Raw genomic sequence first — 19011 nt, forward strand, 5'->3', positions numbered from 1 at the left:
AAAATCTTTTTGACCGAAATTCTTTTGAATAAAGCAGACAAACAACACATCTGAGAGGGACACAATTACACATAACACACCTTTTATTTTTTTGGACAAGTAGGGGGGGCATCTGTCTGGAGCACCCCCCCCCAAAAAAAAGTAAAAAATGTGTACTAATTCGCACACTTGGAGAAAAGTGATGCGAGATAACTCCCCCACATTAGCTGAAAGTTCTGCATATGAAAATGTGCTTGGCGAAATATACAATTTGTACTGAACTGTTCTTGTTGCGACATGTGTTTTTCGGGTAGGCAACTGTTTACACATTTTACTTCTTCAAGCATGACATGGACGGTTGTTACACTAAACATGATTGGCACACTGTGCCTTGGAATAAGCGTTATGGCATAGTTTGAACCTTCCATGAAGGAAGTTTTAAAAATGTATGCTTAAAATATGGGCTACCTAGAAAACCCAAAATGTCTGATTCCCGAAGTGTTTCATTATTGGCTGATGATAGTGATATCAACAATAATTTTTTAAAGTTGTGAAATATATAGGATTATTGGAGCTAGGAAATTGTTAATGGAGATACCTGTGAGTGATTTTGAGCCTGAAAATGGTGTTAAATATGAGTCAGCTGTATATATTGTATGAACAAAAAAAAAGATGGTATGACGGTCAATCTCCCTTTCAGCGGTATTTTGAAATAAATTGTAGAAAGGACAGAATACTGAGCCTAATTAAAATACAGACAATTTAAAAGTATAATGCAATTTTCATTTTCTTTTATCAATCAATTTAGACCTGTGGATCATATACTACAAAATCATATATCTATATCAGGGTTAAGATAAAATGAATAAATAAGGATGAAAAAAAAGAAATTAAGTAGTAAAGATATTTATTTTGAACACCTCTGTCTGCACAAGCAGACTATGAGATTGACAGACTTAAAACCCTAACACAGCATGTTGGAACAGATAAGAAAACTGGCATGATAGTCAGTAAACTATTGATGCAAGACAGTAAGTTTTATATAGCCATAAAGATCAGTTATCCAACAAAGCTTGCTATGCATTGCCCTTTCTGAAGGAAGCACAGAACGATATTCATTCACAGATAAGGAACAGAGTATACTCAAAAATAAATAACATTAATACTTATAAAACTAGAGGTGACATCTTTTAAAGACTTTGATTTCAGTAAGCTCCAAAAAGTGGAGCAGGAAGAAAGAGATATGTTGAAGTGTTTGGTAAATATTGAACTACGACCGTTTCCTACTCTCCCTCCTTCTTTTTTACTCACACCGCTCCGGTGGCCTAGTGGTTAGAGCGTCCGCCTCGGATGCGGGAGGTCGTGGGTTCAAACCCCGGCCAAGTCATACGAATGACTTACAAAAATGGTACTAACAGCTGCCTCGCTTGGTGCTCAGCATCAAGAGGTTAGTGTTAGGACTGGTCAGCCTGGTGTCAGGATAATGTGACTGGATAGGACATCATGCTAGACATCACTATAAACTGTCACGTTGCAGACGTGGTAGCGATATGACTGAAAAATTGTTAAAGCTACATTAAAAATCCAAATCACATCACACGCACACACATCTTTTCTACTCTCCCCTCCTTTGGGTGACAAAGGGTAAAGTCGCCCTTAAGATGAAATCCTGGCTGAGCATCTCTCCTTAAATTGTACATGGGGAACAATTTGAGAATTTCTTTTTTTATGCAGAGATATTTAACCAGTGAATGAAAGTGCTGATGGAATAAATAAAATTAGCATAGAATCAGCAGGGGGCAGATTTCAAACTGCTCAGGTTTATCACCTTGAGTAAAATTTAAAAAAAAACATCTGCAGGAAATACAATGTGATAGATTTTGTTGGTATTCATCCTCATTCCCATGCCTGGATTTGTTCTAGATGAGATTTTCTTTGCACAAGGAAATTGCATTATTTGTTCTGTTTTGAAGATAACATCTTAATGTAGATAACATCTTAATGTCTTCCAAGTTTAAGTGAGACATGAAATTTGTAGTAAGATATTTTCAAAGCTGTAATGCCATGCAAAACAAAGGGCCTGGTGGCTAAAGTGAGTTGAATGGAGCCATTATTAAATGACCTGAAACACTGAATAAAACTCACTGACAACCAACAGGCAGTCTGTTTGAAAGTATTTATATTTTCTTGTCAATGATGAAAATTGCATATTGATATTTGATAACTATGTCTCTATCTGTAATCTGCATACTGGAAATAAAACCAGTATGTCAACATACACAAAGGGGCACCACCTACCTTACAAAGATGGAAAGACCATCAATTTCATATGTCATATGTGTATCAATATGTATCGTATTGCAGGCTGTGTATAGTGGATCGTATCAATACGTGGCACATGTGTATAATTTCATCCCTAATGACAGGGTAGGGCTATGAAAGCAGTTTGATGGAGATCAACACGTAGCTAAGGACAAACTTAAGATTTGTAATGATTGTTACCAGAAAAAAGCATGCTTGCACATACAGTCCCACTGGTATGTTAAATCTCCAATTTACCATTGCCTTTAGGTCATAAAACTTGACATGTGCTTGAACCAAAATTGGTGCTACACCTGACCATGACAATAACAGAGGCCCAAGTGGGCCTGGGATTAATTAAATTCATTATAGGTATATATTCAGATTCATGAACAAAGAATTAAAACTAGATGTAATTCTTATAGCATTTTTATTTTTCAGAAATAAGTAATGAATCAAAAATACATGCAAATGAGGACATTGTTTTTACAATGTTTTCATAATGGCACTAACTTTGCATCTTAGATTGTTACAAATAGGCATTAAATTATACACTTTATAATATGTTGAAATGTAATTACAGCCTTTGTTTGAATACTTGTATTTTTTTTACAAGAGGGCAAAGTAAAACTGGATTACTCAAATAATTCAGTTCAATAGAGAACAAAACAATGGATGCATTTTACCTATTATTTTACCATAACACAAAAATTTTAGGTAAAAACAATGTGCAGTCTACCCGAGTTTTAGTAATAAATCAAAGTACTGACAATACTGCTGGCTTGGCAGGTGTAGGTTATATCAATTTACACATCAGATGGAAGAACACAACTCCATAGATATTCATGGTACTTCTTTTACTACCATATATATGCTACTCTAAATAATCTTTGTAATATTTTCTTAATTTATTTTAACAAGAGAATTAACTAAAACATCCTTTGTGTAATTATAATGGTGATTTCCTTTTACCATTTCAAATAGTACCATTTTTGTGGAACAATATCCAGGGAAATATTTATAAGGTACAATTATGTACTTAAACTTGAGTTGCCTCCCATCAGATACAAAAGTGATATATTTTTTCTCTCAGTAAGACCATAAAGTTTGTTACTGTTATCAGTAATATAAAATGCATTAAAAAAAAGAGAATGGACACCTTGCCATAAGCAGGGTGGGACTGAAATCCCTCAAAGCTAATTTATGCTTTTCATTGTATAGATTTCTCTGAGCAAATCACCTTTTGCAAAAAAGAAAATACCGATTTCTGATTCCTTTATCCCTGGGTTGATACCAAGCATAAAATTATTGATATATCAAATATACATTGGCAATAAAAAATATCACATACATTATTATATTATTCAATGAGTAGAATCTAGTCAAAGAAAAAATGTGATGCTGGCATGGTTTCCAGTACATCTGTATAAATTGCATAGATTAATCTTAACATAATGCTGCATCTAAATATCCACTCCCATACTTTCACAAAATTATGGCATATATTTACTTAGGATATCTTTGACTGAGAATAAGCCCAGTCCCTACATTTTGGCAAATTTACTAAACTGGCCCCTGGCCTTACCATGGGAGAAATACTGCAGTGAATACTCAACTGCAAATGACATAAACCAGTTTTGCTGTTGCCAAATGCAGATTGGGGGTCTATACAGTAAGTTCTACTTGCAATGTGTAGAGAACATTGTTAACCCTGATTTGCTGGTGTATTTATGACTTCAAGGCAGATATGGGTCTAAGTTGTGTGTGTTTGTGTGTGTGTGTAAATACTGATTTCTTGATTAAATTGTCATCTTTGAATGCAAAAGTTAGACATGATTAATTTTGACTTGCACACATTTCAACTTTCTTTTCATTGAATTCACTTTGCATATACATAACCTTTTTGCAAGCTTTGTTTCAACTACAGGTTTTGTTGTAATAAAAAATACTGCAAAATCTTTTGCAAGTTACAAGTACATAAAAACATACCTATAATGCAAGTCTTATGAAATACATGCAAATACAGATCACACAAACATAACATACAAACTCAAGTACAGACAAAAAAAAAGAATAGTCACAAGAATAATCTTGAGTTTAAAATGAGTATGCAAAAATCATGTGTTTTACAATGAAGAATGTAATTTTGTTGGTAAACAATAAGACTTGTTCTTTTCAGAGTTTCTTTATAAGGTGAAAGAATAGTGCATACATTGTGATTGGAACTGGCAGTGTTTCGGTTACATTTTGGGATAATTTTCCTGGTCGTAAGGTTTTGTGTCATTCCAATATTCATCAATGGGTTGGCTGAAGGCATCATTTTTTCTGAACGGTGTATCTCCTGTCTTAATGCTTGTAACTCCCTAAAAATGAAAAGCAGAGAAAAGAAATAATAATAATAATCATAATTATAATCTGATTTGAGCATAGAGCCAACCCCAAGGACAGGGTTGTAAAAAACCTAGTCCATCAGACAGGGATAAATTGAAAATTTGTCTGGGCATGTGAATGTTTTGCATTTTCCCAACAATATAATGTAAAAGCAGATATCCAGATTTTGTACTATTTCATAAAAATGTCAACTGGCATATCCTGGTGCTCAGTTTTAACTGCATTCAAGATGGCAGATCAACAGTCAGTTCAAATTCCAGATGCCTATCACTGAAGTCTAACCAGAAAGATCAGATTAATTCAAGATGGCTGACACTGAGGTCTAACCTGGAACATCAGATCAAGTTCAAGTTCACAGATCAACATAACAGATTCAAGATGGCAGATTAACATGAGATCAGATTTAAGATGGCATTGCAGGCAATGAAGTCGAACCAGAAACATCAAATTAGATTCCAGATGCCAGACACTGGAGTGTATTGAGAAACCTCACATCAGATTAAAGATGGCAGATCAACATGAGATCAGAAACAAGATGGCTGCCATAGATGTCCAACCAGACACATTTTCAGCTACAGTTCAGAATTATCTATAATTGCTCATGTTAATAATAATAAATAAGATTAAAACAGTAATATGATAATATTGTGTAAAAATGACCAAATATCAAAGAAATGCCATTCTTATTGTTATATTATTCCAACCACAATACTTTCCCCAGAAAATGAAGACTTAGGGTTTCAATGTTTAATTATAATTCGATAGATCTTGAAGTTTTTGGATGGAAATACAAAACTGATATTGCTGTCATCAAATAGGGCCTTATACTACAATACTTACAGTTATCCGGTCTTTATGTTCACTCCAGAAGGTGACTGGCTGCTCTGTTCTATAATTGTGATTCTGAAAAGAAAAAAGTACACATGAACAGACAAATACAGTACATGAAATTGATACCAGACAAAAGCATGAATTTTGTTATGCAGCATAACCTGTCCTAAAGGACACCTGATTTTAACAGACAATGACTAATAATGGATACATTTGCAAAGTATCATTTACATTATATTTTAGATTTGCTTTGAATTAGCAGACACCGGACATAATGGTTCAGTCCCTTGCCTGCATGCAAAATGCATTTGTTTCTTTATTTATGCTTATTGTAAATCAAAATCCAACAGTGTATTTTAGCTTGGTTTCATACATACAGGTGAATTTGAAACTATTGGCCATTATTAGTATCAGTCCTCTATATAGAAACATATGCATAGAAAAGTTCAACTGTATTTGCCTCTGGACTTTGGTCTAAGCCGTGTCATGCTGACAGGTTAAAGAACTAATATTTCATCATCATGGATTGTTGGCAAAAATAGGCACAGCTGAATTAAAAAAGCAAACATGACATAGTGTGGTTACAATTCAGATATTACAAAATTATACAACTAGAACATCAATCTTGGTTTGATATGGTCTATTCACTGCACTGAACACAAACCAAACTCACGATGAAGTAAACCATTTGGAGATCTGCTGATTATTTTACATCATTTATTCATTTTATCTATGAAATATGACAGGTCAGAACATATGGTAGGCACATTAGGTTTTCACAGGTTCAAACAAATATTTCCATATGCATGAGTTTTTCCATGGCTGATTTACATTTTCTTATTTATGCAGTTAATGTATGTTAACTAATGGAGAATAAACTTTTGAATGAGTAATCCATTTAAAATTTGTAAGAGGTAAAGATTTTAAAAGCAGGCTATTAGCTAGTAAAGAGAATTCTTCATCAACTAGCATACAAGAATCAACTTCCTGAGATAAAAATCTCAACTTGGACTCAAAACACTGCAATTAGAATCCACATTTGGTCTTTTGATATCATCAAAATTCTGCATTAAATACCATACTGCCTGGAATTTTAGGAATATTCCAAGTTTTCTTAAATTATTTAATCATAAACAATTGTAATTATTTTGTTGAAGTTTAATTATTTGTCCAGTGAACTGTTTTCCAAAGGAAAATCTGAATTCAATTTGTTGCAATTCAGAATGTACTAAAAACATTTACTTACATTTCTACCTATAACTTTTATGAAACTAAAATATTAATTTTTAAAAGGCATGGAAAAATTATAGGGTATGCAGTGATGCTAATCGGTAATATCCAGTTTGTACTTTGAAATGTTATTGAAGATCAAGTGTAAAAAAATCTGAGTAGATGAATAAAGTCCATGAAACTGTTATAAACCATTCAGCATAACAATCAATAATATTCTGATCTGAAATGCAGCAACTCTAATTTATTCTGCTTCAAGTTATTGGAAATCTAATATTTCCAATTTTTAGCATATGTTCACAAGTTGTGCTCAGAGAACATTGAAGCCATGTGCCAAGTCTGTACTACCTATGTGCTCAGAACAATGTAACAATGTGACAAGTCTGTACTACCTATGTGCTCAGAACATTGTAACTATGTGACAACTGTGCAGTGCCTAATTACTCATTAAGCATACTATGTGCATGCTTAGGGCACCAGTCCAACAGGGGCACCAGAAAAAATTCAAATTAACTGTAGATGATAAAATGGATTGAATTATATATGACTGTTTCGATCTGCATGTATGAATATTTTGATTTGGAATGATGGCAACACTGGTATTTTCCCACCTTTTTATCTTTTAATATTGTTATTTTGAGTGTCACATTTTGTAGGAAGACTGAGGGGAGGGCATCATCAGTGCTTAGGGCCCTAGAAGGCCTGAATCTGGCATTTCAAGTCTGTACTACCTTTGTGGGTGGTGGAGGCCTGTGAACAAAGTCTTCTTTATTGAAATCTTTCATGGTTACTGATCTGAAGTCTGTGGGCTCTGGTGGACTTGGGTTGAGATCTTCTTTAAACACTTCTTGCCTGCATGAAATATAATTAAAACCAAGACTTAATTTTATTTTAAGAATGTACAACCTACTCCTACACTAAAATACTAAAGTTTGCATAGAATACTCTGCAACCATTCTGTCATTGGGAATAACTGAATAAAAACTATTAATGTATGCTGAGGCAGTGAGAAGTCGGATCTAAACAGGCTCTCTGATGCAAAAAAAAAATTAAGTGCAAGAAGTTGGCATTCAATTTTGTTATAGAAGTCTATATAAATATTATTAGAAAGATGAAAGATACACTAAAACCTGTGTATAAAAGTGACTCAGGGGTGAAGGGCATCTACATGTGGCCCCTGAGTAAGTGGTATATTTGTAGTTTAATGATATACTGATATATCAGTTCAAAATTATATTGTGGTTCATATTGGCAGGGTTTGTGTGTGTGTGATTTGGATTTTAACGTAGCTTTAAAAAAAAGTCAGTCATATCGCTATGATGTCTGCAGTGTGGCAGTTTATGGTGATGTCTAGCACTGGGCATCAGGCCGCAGACATGTAGTATCATGTCCTACCCAGTCACATTATCCTGACACCCGAGGCTGACCAGTCCTAACACTAAGCTGTTAATGCTGAGCACCTAGCGAGGCAGCTGTTAGTACCATTTTTTTAATAAGTCTTTGGCATGACTCGGTCAGGGTTCAAACCTGCAACCTCCCACATCCAAGGCGGATGCTCTAACCACTAGGCCACCAGAGCGGTTCATTTCATATTGGCACTAACTCATTCATATCAGTATTTTGACCCTAACTATATATTATTAAAATATTACACAGTATTACACAGTACCAGTCAAACATTTGGTTTAATAATGGTTGATGGTCAATCAAAAAAGAATAAGCTTAAATTGCTGAATAAGAGGGAAAAAGGGCCACTTAGACTCACCTTGACCTTAAATTCAAGAAAAACAGTATAATGTTCAAGCATGAGACATTCTGAAGGGACTACTAATCAACCACACAAATGCATCTAAATATCACCGCTCCAGTGGCCTAGTGATTAGAGCATCTGCCTCGGATGCGGGAGGTCATGGGTTCAGTCCCTGACTAAGCCATACCAAAGACTTACAAAAATGGTACTAACAGCTGCCTCGCTTGGCACTCAGCATTATGAGGTTAGTGTTAGGACTGGTCAGCCTGGTGTCAGGATAATGTGACTGGGTGGGACATCATGCTATATGTCTGCGGCATGATGCCCCAGTGCTAGACATCACTATTAACTGCCACAGTGCATACATCATAGCGATATGACTGAAAAATTGTTAAAGCTACATTAAAAATCCAAATCACACGCACGCATCTAAATATCCATTCTGTAAAAGTTGGAAATTACTTTTTAATTGTTTGCTCTCTCTAGCTTATTTGAGCATACTTGTACCATACTTGTAATTTTTCACAAAATATGGAAAAATAAAAGTTATATTATTTATTATAATAAAACTCACCAAACCAAGTCAATAGTAGGCATCACACAGGTGTTCAAAATGGTGTACTTTGTAGCAATATTTATTGACACATATTACAATACAATTATTGGTACTGCAATATATCCCTATATGAATTTGGCTGGCAATATTCACCCCTATTGAATATACAGGTAACTTTGCATTACTGCATGCATAAATACAGTGCTAAAGAAATTATTTCTGAGACAGATCAAGAGCAAGTGGCTTTAAAAAAACAATCATTTGTCCTGCTCAGAATCCACTTAGCCAACTGGGCCTTTTAAAAAAACACACTATTATTATACAATTATTATGCTGCGATGTTGAAACTGTTATGCTTTAAATTAAAAAAATGTAAACAATTTTGAAACTGTCTGATTTTCTGTGTGTATTTGCCTCTCAAAATAGTGTATTTCAGAGAAAAATTGCATGTGACCTTGTATACTACCAATCTGATTTAATTTCAATTCATTCAAAGCATTTTTTTCTCCAGATCTGGATGCAAACTAACATTCAGTAATTTTGTTTTCTGAATACTGAAAAATCTCTGGGTTTCTTGATCAAAGTTGAAAATAGAAATGAAGGTGCAGAGGCATTGGTCATTTTTTTATTATATCAACAAGTAAAAAGGGTAGCTTTGTTGTATAATTAGTACATACCACAGTAGTGTGGATGTGTGACAATTTCAGAAAACACTCACTCCAAACCAGTGGCAACCAACTCTGAACTACATGGATTAAAATGCAATGTAATTCTCTCTCTTCCTTTGGAGTGAAAAATATTGTACTAGAGGCTTTAATAAGACACTAATCCTAACCTAACCTAGTTTGAAACAATCTGATATGCACTGCTCAATATACTGAACCAGTGTTGCATATAAAATCAGTATGAACAAGAGACAGGCCATTATTATTCATACAGGACAAGTGATTGCTAATTATAGGTAACCAATGAAATATGGAGAACAAAACGTTAACTGTTTTTCTACACAGGTTGCCCATGTGTGCAGATGGTGGCTGAGTCTGGTTTGACTGCTTATCTTTATATGTGCTGAATGTACGGTACACTAAATGATCAAAAAGCAATCTTTGGGTCCTTCTTTTAACTGGATTAGTAATAATTGTTTTTTTTTTAATGGTATGGCCTTATAGCATGTGATCTGTCAACAATTATGATAGATTCCAATATATCTGGCTATCATACTATAATTGTTATTCATAACAGTGATTCTTCTTTAATTTTATAAGTAGGCTTCATGAGGTTATCATATTTTTTGACAGTTTGTGTACATACTCACTAATAAAAGCTTTAGGCTGTAATTACAGTAAATTATGTTAATTATTATACTAAACAGTCAATTGTACATACACAACTTGTTCTAGAAACATCTGTTTCATCAGCTCCTCTTTCCTTCCTGAAATCAAATATACATGATTAAAGTAATTATCCCATGATAAGTTAAGGGATTTATCTTGTAAACTGGATAAAGAACAGACTCTGAGCTTATCAACAGATTAGGCTTTCTTCTAAAATACATGTAGTTTTCAAGCTCTTGTGTTTAGTGGGAAATGGGATTATCATGAGAGAAACACTGCATTAACTGATATTCAAAAATAGTCAATATTATTACAAAAATGTTTGGTCAGATGAATTGAGAGAATTATCTGTAACCCATAAATGCAATATACCACTGACCATTAGGCAGACTCTATGTTAAAGTCTAAAATTTGGCCAAACAAGGTTTTTAAAAAGAAATCTCCAAAACATAGTTAAAGGTACTTTTTTATTATGAAACAAAGCGTTTAAGAATTTGTAACATTTTTAGAAACTTTTCTTAAGGTTTTTCTTCTTTAAAGAATTCAAAATATTAAGAACTCAGTTCAAATCCATTTTGTCTGACAAATATTTGGTACAGATTTCATCATTAAAGTCAGAAAAATTCAACTGTATTGAAAACAATCACAACATATGGGAAAAAATACTTAGTGAACAATCTGAGCAAGGTACACAAATGTAGCTATAATGTAAAATATAAATGAGCTCATGGAGAGATATTTCTTTACCAGAACATTATATTGGAAATGGATCAAACTTGTCTTCCCATCCAAGACAATATTTGGTATACATTTGACTTAAAGTGTTAGAGTGATGAATTATTTAAATATCTAGTGTTCAAAGCAGCTTCAAATAATTTATTTTCTCAGAATAGTTTTCATTTTCACTTTAGAAATTATTTTATATATGTATCTACCATATTTTCTGGCCTTTAAGTCAATGTCAAGTACATGTCAAATTTGCAAACTTTATAGATTTTCCATCCTTTATCCATATATATGTTGATGTTGAGTATATGATCAACACCTTAGATTTGTCTTTTTTTGCTAGCAGCTTCCAGTTTCATGAATATTAATAGTACCATTGTATGCTATTCCAGAAAAATTGGGAAACTGCAGTCACTGACACTAGAATGCTTTTACCCCCATTTTGTTTGAGAGAGAAAGATTATAGAACTCACAGTACTACCAGTAATTCAGTTCCCATAGTAAACCTATGCAAACACCATAATATTAAAAATTCAATAACTTTAAATTTCTGAGTGCTCATGATCAAACCTATAGTTATCAGTATAGACGAAACTACAGATGACAGCTGTGTAGAGAAAAGGATATGAGCCAAGGCATGTTCTGGACATACACATTTTTGAAGCATGTGCCTTCAGTTCCGCAACAAAGAGTTAGGTGCTAATTTCAGTAATGAGTGTTCCAAACTGTTAAAGGATTGAAACTCCATCAAGAAAACAATGTCACTATTTTTTAAGTTACAAGTAGGATAAGATCTCAAAAGATTCTTTTTCCTACAAAATAACTTTCATTATAAACCAATTCTGTCCACCCAAACCCATATATACTCTATTTTATGTTCACCCATTTCCAGGCTGGTTCCCATTATTCCATACAATTAGTACCATGTGTCGTAAAGAGTAATTGTACTATGTATTGTTCAGTTAACTGGCAATTGTGACCTTCCTCAACTACAAGTGGACTACTATATTCCATTATCAACTGACACCTCTTAATAAACAATTCTTTCTTGTTTTAATTGTGATATCCACTGCCACAAGAACAACATGGTTAATTAACTGTGCAATGTTAATTAAATATGCCTATAGCTTTGACCAGAATAGTTGCTCATTTTCATTTTTTAAATTAACTTTTGTCAGTAACCACATTTTTATCTATTCCTCCATGGTGTAGTAAATATTACCATTTTGTAGAAACTTCATTCATTTATACATATTTTGAATTAAGATTGGATTTTTTCTGGGCTGTTTCAATCAAACATGCATGGCAATCCAGGAAAATTATACAAAATTCTAAATTGCGTCAGCTGGTGACCACTTCACAATGAATGTGCTTTACATGTGTCCCAATTATGTTTTTACTGAAAAAGCCCTTATTTAGTTTAATTACATTTTGTTAATGTTGACCTACAGCAGATTTTATAATTACAACTAAAATAACATGGGATAAAAAGATCAAAATATGACTAACCTTTAATATATTCATTTTAACTTCATGACTGCTTGAGATTTAGAACAAGTTGATTCAATGCTGACAAACTTTAATGTTTTCAATAAAATATTCAGTACTAGGTTTGCAAAGAAGCTACACCAAATATAAAGTTCAGACTGGTTTTGAGATGACATTCAAAATATATATAAACCTGACCGTATTTCCATGACTGAAGTGGTAATATTATAACACTAAAACATCTGTTCTCAAAAATCTAAATTCATCCACAAAAGGGTATTTTGAATTACCTTATACTAAATGTCTACCAGTTATAATGGACTACATAAACATAAAATGTTTTACATATTTATTTCCCAATATATCTTTTTGTATTTATAAAAATCTTAAACTATAATGTTTCTATATTACATGACAATTGGAAAGTATTGGTGAATAAGCCTTATTTCAGCAAGCTTCATCTAGCCTTAATTGATGGCAATATCTCTCTTAAATCAACTACAGTACAGTGTGCTGTAAATAAAAACTGAATATGAGATTCAAAAGAACATTTATTATTATCAACATCCATTTTTGTTGTCATTTACTCAATACAGCTGAATATAAGTAGGATTCGAAAACTGATAACAACATTTGTAGAAATGCTTTGAAGTTTTACATTTTTTTTAAAGTTTCACTGACACTAATCATCACAAACCCATTCATTTACATTGTAGAAAAATACTGTAATTAGTTAAGTATTATCTATACTCATCCACAAGAAATCTAGACCAGGAAATGTCATTATGTAATGCACCATAATTATAGGGTATAAACTATTCACTTGAGATCATAGACAGAATTATGTGATAACTGCAGATTTTACTTGATGTTTATCACAGTTAACACATTCACTAATATGGTATTTGATAGAACTGGAGAGAGTTTATGAAATAAATGTACCACCACAGTGGTTGAAACCCCCACCACAATGTCTGAAATGAACTAATGCAGAACTTAACCATTAAGGTGTGATGTAAGAGTAGGTAGACAAGGGTAACATTTATGCTTATATCACTATCATGGTGAGGCATACAAATCAATGATCCAAACCTGTTGTTCTGACTGTTGGCTTTGGGGGTTCTCTATAAGTAACTCGCACTGTTGTTAGATTATCAACTTTGCCATCAAAATTTGTGGTCAAGATTCCTGGGTGTCCATCATGAAACTTATGTGCATCACTTGTTATCTTTTTCTTTTCTTCATCACTAATTGTGTCATATGGCGCAACTGCTCTCTAAAGAATGAAAAATTAATTCAATGTTATGAATTTTAATATAGATACCATAAATCACAAAATATAAGACGGCATACAATTTTCTTGAATTTAGTGAGTGAATTTTCAACCTTCACTTTTTTAGCAACTAAATTCAGAAATTCCAATTATATTTTTCAAAGTTTCATTCACATTGGATTTATATTCATTTTATACCTATAATTTGTTCCACGTAATAACTGAATACTGCATGTCATGAATGTTACATTATTTCTGGAAGAACCAGATGTTTTTAAAATTGGTCCTTGATCCTATCTCATTTTCTCAGATGACCAACCAACATCTGGAGCCAAACTTTTAAAACTTTTATTCACTGAATATTGGCTGTAACAACATTAGCTGGAGGTGTATCTAGTCAAGGACCAAAAACAGACCTTAATGTAAAGAGTTATAGCTATACAGAACTGTCATCTTAGTAAAATCCTTTTAAACATGTACATTGTCTAGTCAGCTTCCTTGAGAATATATGGAATGAAAGGGAGGTAATTATTCTGCATTTTGTGATTTAAATTACTGCCATTAATTACTGGTAACAAATATAAAATCCATTCAGATATCATCTTTATTTGCCAAGCAGCTATCTACATAAAACATGAATGAGGTTTTTTTACCATACATTTGTTTGTTTCATATTATTTTATTTACAACAATCAAGCAACAAAGGTATTATAGTTAATACTGAATGAAATTCTGTGTGCACATGCAGACAGACTGCTTACTGTAATTTTTCTGATTTCTAAAACAGTCCAAAGTCCAATTTAGTAAAAACTGTCTCGTCTGCATACCATATTTGTGACGTCATGTTTTAATATTTCCAAAACAAATTGAACAAATAAAAATAGGTACTCATGTATATACATGTTCAAAAAGATGTTTTCAGAATATACGAAATTACTGAGATTATTAAAGACAGTGAACTACATCAAATCCGTTGCTTGGAAACAGAATCGTTCATTCAAATACGACGACCGTGTTACTAACGAAACTCCCGTTTGATTACAAAAAAATTGTGTTTAGGATTCCCTGACGACAATCGGTTAGAAATGATAAATTGATGCATGAAATTGCTAAGTTTTGTGCATTTTTTTTATTTTATATCTTTGGTGCCGTCTCTTTTCAAAATCGGTGTGTGTGTGTGTGTGTGTGTGTGTGTGTGTTACAAACAAGTGGAAGTGTGTGGGAATACTATACAGTAGTGTGCAGTTTTCTTTCTCAGGATTGGTGCAGTGACGGTACAACCTAGACCAAAAAGGTCTCCGCTTCTTTTCTTTCTGACATTACCTCTACTGTAACAGTAATGTCAGAAAGAATAAAAAGCGAATACCTACTTCAGAGGATGATGTTATATTGTAAATAGTCATTTATGCATTGGTACCTCTTCTACCCAGTTCTCAAGTAGACATTTTCCCTGTGAATTATTAAACCGTATTTCATTTCTTCCTTGATTTAAAAGGCTCATTTTTACGCTTGATTCTAGCGTTGAACAGAATGTATTGTATGCACTGTTTATACGGAAGTAATATGGCGACTGCTTCCTTGACAACTGGTCTTGATAACTACACACGCACGGATAGTTGCCGAGCAGAAAAAAGAAACGGCATTAATAAGAATTTGTATGATCGTGGTATTGTACAAATTTAAGAAGAAGAATATTATGCTGATGATGAATATAAACATGACTACGAAATGATTAAAAGATCATTTTCTTTGCTAGCTTCTGGTAATAATCTATTTTAATTGACGCGGTTATGCGGTAGGCCTCTCTGGTAAAATAACTGTTTATAGTGTGGGTTGTTCTTTTTTTTCCTATATTTCTGTTCAGATCTTATTTCGAGGTCTTACGAAAATAACGGCAAACAACGAGTCTGAAATTATAATATGTATGAAATATAATCAGAACATTTTATATTTCTATTTTTTGTCTTTCTTTTCTTTTTGAAAAGGAATAAATTTTGCAACAAAGCCGCATTTTCGTACTTTAAAATATGCTCTCTCTCTCTCTCTCTCTCTCTCTCTCCCCCCCCCCCCCAAATTTTATCGCTACGGGCAGCTGCCTTCTCTTTCATATGTGAAATCTGCCACTGATCGCACTGCATTGAATTAAAGGAATAAATGAATTAATCAAATCAAATAAATGTCATTTCCATCCAAATGAGCATCGTTTGTATCACAAGAGATTTGGAGCGTGGGTTAATTAAAAACCATACAATCACAAACATTTCTAATCAGAATTTCTCCTTAAATCGTGTGTATGCAATTCTGTGTGTGTTGTGGAACATTTCAACAATTATTTCTGGATGACGAGATGTCGATCCTTTGAAGAAAGCTTCTACCATAACTAAATCGTGTGGATTAATCTATAGAAAGAAAGTCATGCCCGAGAACAAACTTGTCATGATATCCGCTCAGTCCTCCGCCAAAGCTTTTCGCTACCTCCATTACTTGCATGAAAGCGAAGCCAAATGGACACAACATGCTAGAAACGATAAAGAAAAGAAAATTGGAAGTATAACAGTCCGTCGATTGCTGTGATTTAGAAAACCTCGAGACCATACATGCATTCCAGAGATGCTTCTTTCCTGGATGCCTTATTTCTATTTTTTTTCCTTTTTCTTCAACGAGACTTGAAAAATCCTTTGAGAGAGTTATACATGGAAGAGTTGTACAAGCAAATAAAACAACGACACATGAGTTTAGAAAGAGAAGGATAAAAAATGATAGAAATGTGAGAACACGATTACGATCAACAATTCAAAACCCATCCAGAATTTAGACGCACTGCTGAAAATTACGACATGGTGAAAATCGAACATTCGAATCCATGTGACAGTTTGGAGGACGAACCCATGCGACGTAGACGAATCTCGAAGAAAGGATATCAAATACATCGATGTGTGTTCCTTGTGTCCTTGGGTGTGCAAATGTGCTCGATTTTCTACCTGTCACCCCCACTGTTGACAGAACACATCAACGTGGAATACATTCGTCAATACTAAGGGTTGATCAAATGCGGAACGTTACCAGCAACCAACCTGTACCTAGCCTGTGCTTCCACATCTTTGCCAAGGAAAACTGATGTCTCCTTTATGTCGCATGGGTACTAAAACACGTAATCAATAGCAACCTTATTGATACAAGGATGAAGAACGCGCTGTGACAGGAATGCCAGTGTTAAATTGTTTCATCCTATATATCATGAATACCAACTGTTAAAAGTATACGTAAGTTGGCACTTTCCTACAACAAGCTGTTTGCTATGCTTCTTGGAATTAGACTCCTAAAGACGAAGACAAATTCAAAGAATGGTATCGAACTCAAGAAGAAATCACTTTAGAACACGTGGAAAAGAATAAAGGAAGATGATTGTTTGCCAAAATCATGTCGAATTGTTTGTGAGAATATTTGATGTAACGTCCGATGTTAGCAACCACGGAATGCTTGCAGATTCAATTTTCTACTTGCAGCTGGTGGACGACAAAGGAAAACGAATGAGACACGTGGAAATCATCCGTAAAGATTTGATTTTGGTAATTTAACAGTTGCATCCTTTATGACATATACATTTTAACAAGTGGTACCTGAATGCTATACGAAGACTGGTTGTTCTGAAAGTGTTCAAATGGTCGCACATTGATCAAGTCTCCATAACTAAGAATTTTGATGCTACGACTTCTGCTTACAATGTGGCATTGGTACAGAGGACAAAATGACTTTGAGGATTACAATAAGCATCTACAAGAAGTATCGTCTCCAGAAGAGATTTCGTCACGCCGTGTAGTGTATTAGTTACTGACTGATCTGGCTCCAGATAATTTGCCACGAGATACCGTTAGGCCATATTGATGTACGGAGTCATTCATAAATTATGTATTTTCATGTCTTAAGTATTGTCGATTTAAATGAAAACATGTTTTTGATGTTGCACTATCTATGACAAGAGAGAAGAAGAAAAAAAAAAACAATAAACGTATATCAGATGTTTGCTCTCTTTGGTGATAATCTGGGAATTCTCAACGCTATTGTCGTCGCTGCTTTCTATTCGTCTATTCTCAAAGAGATTCACACAGAAAGTTAGATCGTAAAAGTTGGGAGTCATTCTATCTTAGCCATCAATTTAATATGTTGATTGATGGGCCCAGTGGTTCAGGCAAAACCGAATTTTCAAACGTTTGATCGAGTATAAAACACATATGTATGATCCTCTACCACAACGTATGGTGTTACAAAGAGTAGCTTACAAACTACTTCAAGAAAGTCAAGGCGAATCTATTTCTTTTGTAGAAGGCACTCCTTGCGATGGTGTTTTAATTTAGTCAAACACATATTTCAACTTCGATGATATGCTAGGAGGGGACGATGAAGAAATCAAACTTTTATATTATTAAAATTTAATTTCAGCAAAGTAAAAACCATCTCACCATCAGTCTATACTCCAATTGCGTGGTATTGTTTAAAAGTACAAGAGATAACTGTCAAGTGCCAATGTTAGCCAGTTATGAACTACTTGGTTGGGTCATGAATATTGCTGTGACACCCAAACAAACAACGCACATTAGTCATATATCTAAAACCTACCAATCCCGATCATTTGTGATTCTTGCTAATTTGTTTCATAACTGGTGTCAAGAAGGATGCCCTGTCGTTTACATGTCCCCACTGGCGTACGTTTAATAAAAAAGCTATAAAACTACCATTCACTTCTTTTCTTTCTAACAGTATTCAACATGACATCCTTTCAATCTCACCTTCCTGCCAAATTTGATTCGTGCACTGTATGCCATCAACTGCGATAAAAAGAATGCACAAGTCAGGTCACATTCGTCAAAGCTAGTATTAAAGAACTATTACGATGGATTACTTTAACTGCGCGTCATTTACTTCAAGGCTTCATTGACATATCCAATCAATAAAAAAGATTTTTTAAAGCATAAAGTTGCGTTGTCAGCAAATGCAGATTCAAAATAGTCACAAGAAGAAAATTCTTGCAGAAAACATCTCCTGTCGTTAAGAACGGTAATGCTGCTAGGACGCGCAAGTACTCCATAAAAGCAAGCCGCTCGGTTTCTCCTCCTGTCACTTCTACTTCTTCTTGATGATAATGCCTGCCAAA

At 33.9% G+C, this 19011-nt stretch overlaps 1 protein-coding gene across 1 annotated transcript; it reads right to left on the minus strand.

Annotated features, from left to right (window-relative positions):
- Positions 1-2693: 2693 nt before the first annotated feature.
- Positions 2694-15417, minus strand: LOC149801999 (sperm-associated antigen 8-like). Its single transcript, XM_089956393.1, has 6 exons — positions 15277-15417; positions 13679-13862; positions 10425-10470; positions 7464-7584; positions 5512-5574; positions 2694-4643 (listed from the first exon to the last, which is right to left on the minus strand). The coding sequence occupies exons 1-6, from the start codon at positions 15358-15360 to the stop codon at positions 4521-4523; spliced, it is 621 nt and encodes a 206-aa protein (XP_089812519.1). The 5' UTR covers positions 15361-15417; the 3' UTR covers positions 2694-4520.
- Positions 15418-19011: the final 3594 nt, after the last annotated feature.

Source organism: Sinohyriopsis cumingii, chromosome 4 (genome assembly GCF_028554795.1).
Source record: "Sinohyriopsis cumingii isolate HCF-2022 chromosome 4, ASM2855479v2, whole genome shotgun sequence".
In the NCBI taxonomy this organism is placed as follows: Eukaryota; Metazoa; Mollusca; class Bivalvia; order Unionida; family Unionidae; genus Sinohyriopsis; species Sinohyriopsis cumingii.

Coding starts and splice junctions, on each gene's coding strand:
- LOC149801999 (XM_089956393.1), bottom strand. CDS start 15,360: ATGAGCCTTTTAAATCAAGGAAGAAATGAAATACGGTTTAATAATTCA. Junction 13,863..15,276: donor TTGAGAACTGGGTAGAAGAG/GTACCAATGCAT, acceptor TTCATTCTTTAG/AGAGCAGTTGCGCCATATGA. Junction 10,471..13,678: donor GCCAACAGTCAGAACAACAG/GTTTGGATCATT, acceptor ATTTGATTTCAG/GAAGGAAAGAGGAGCTGATG.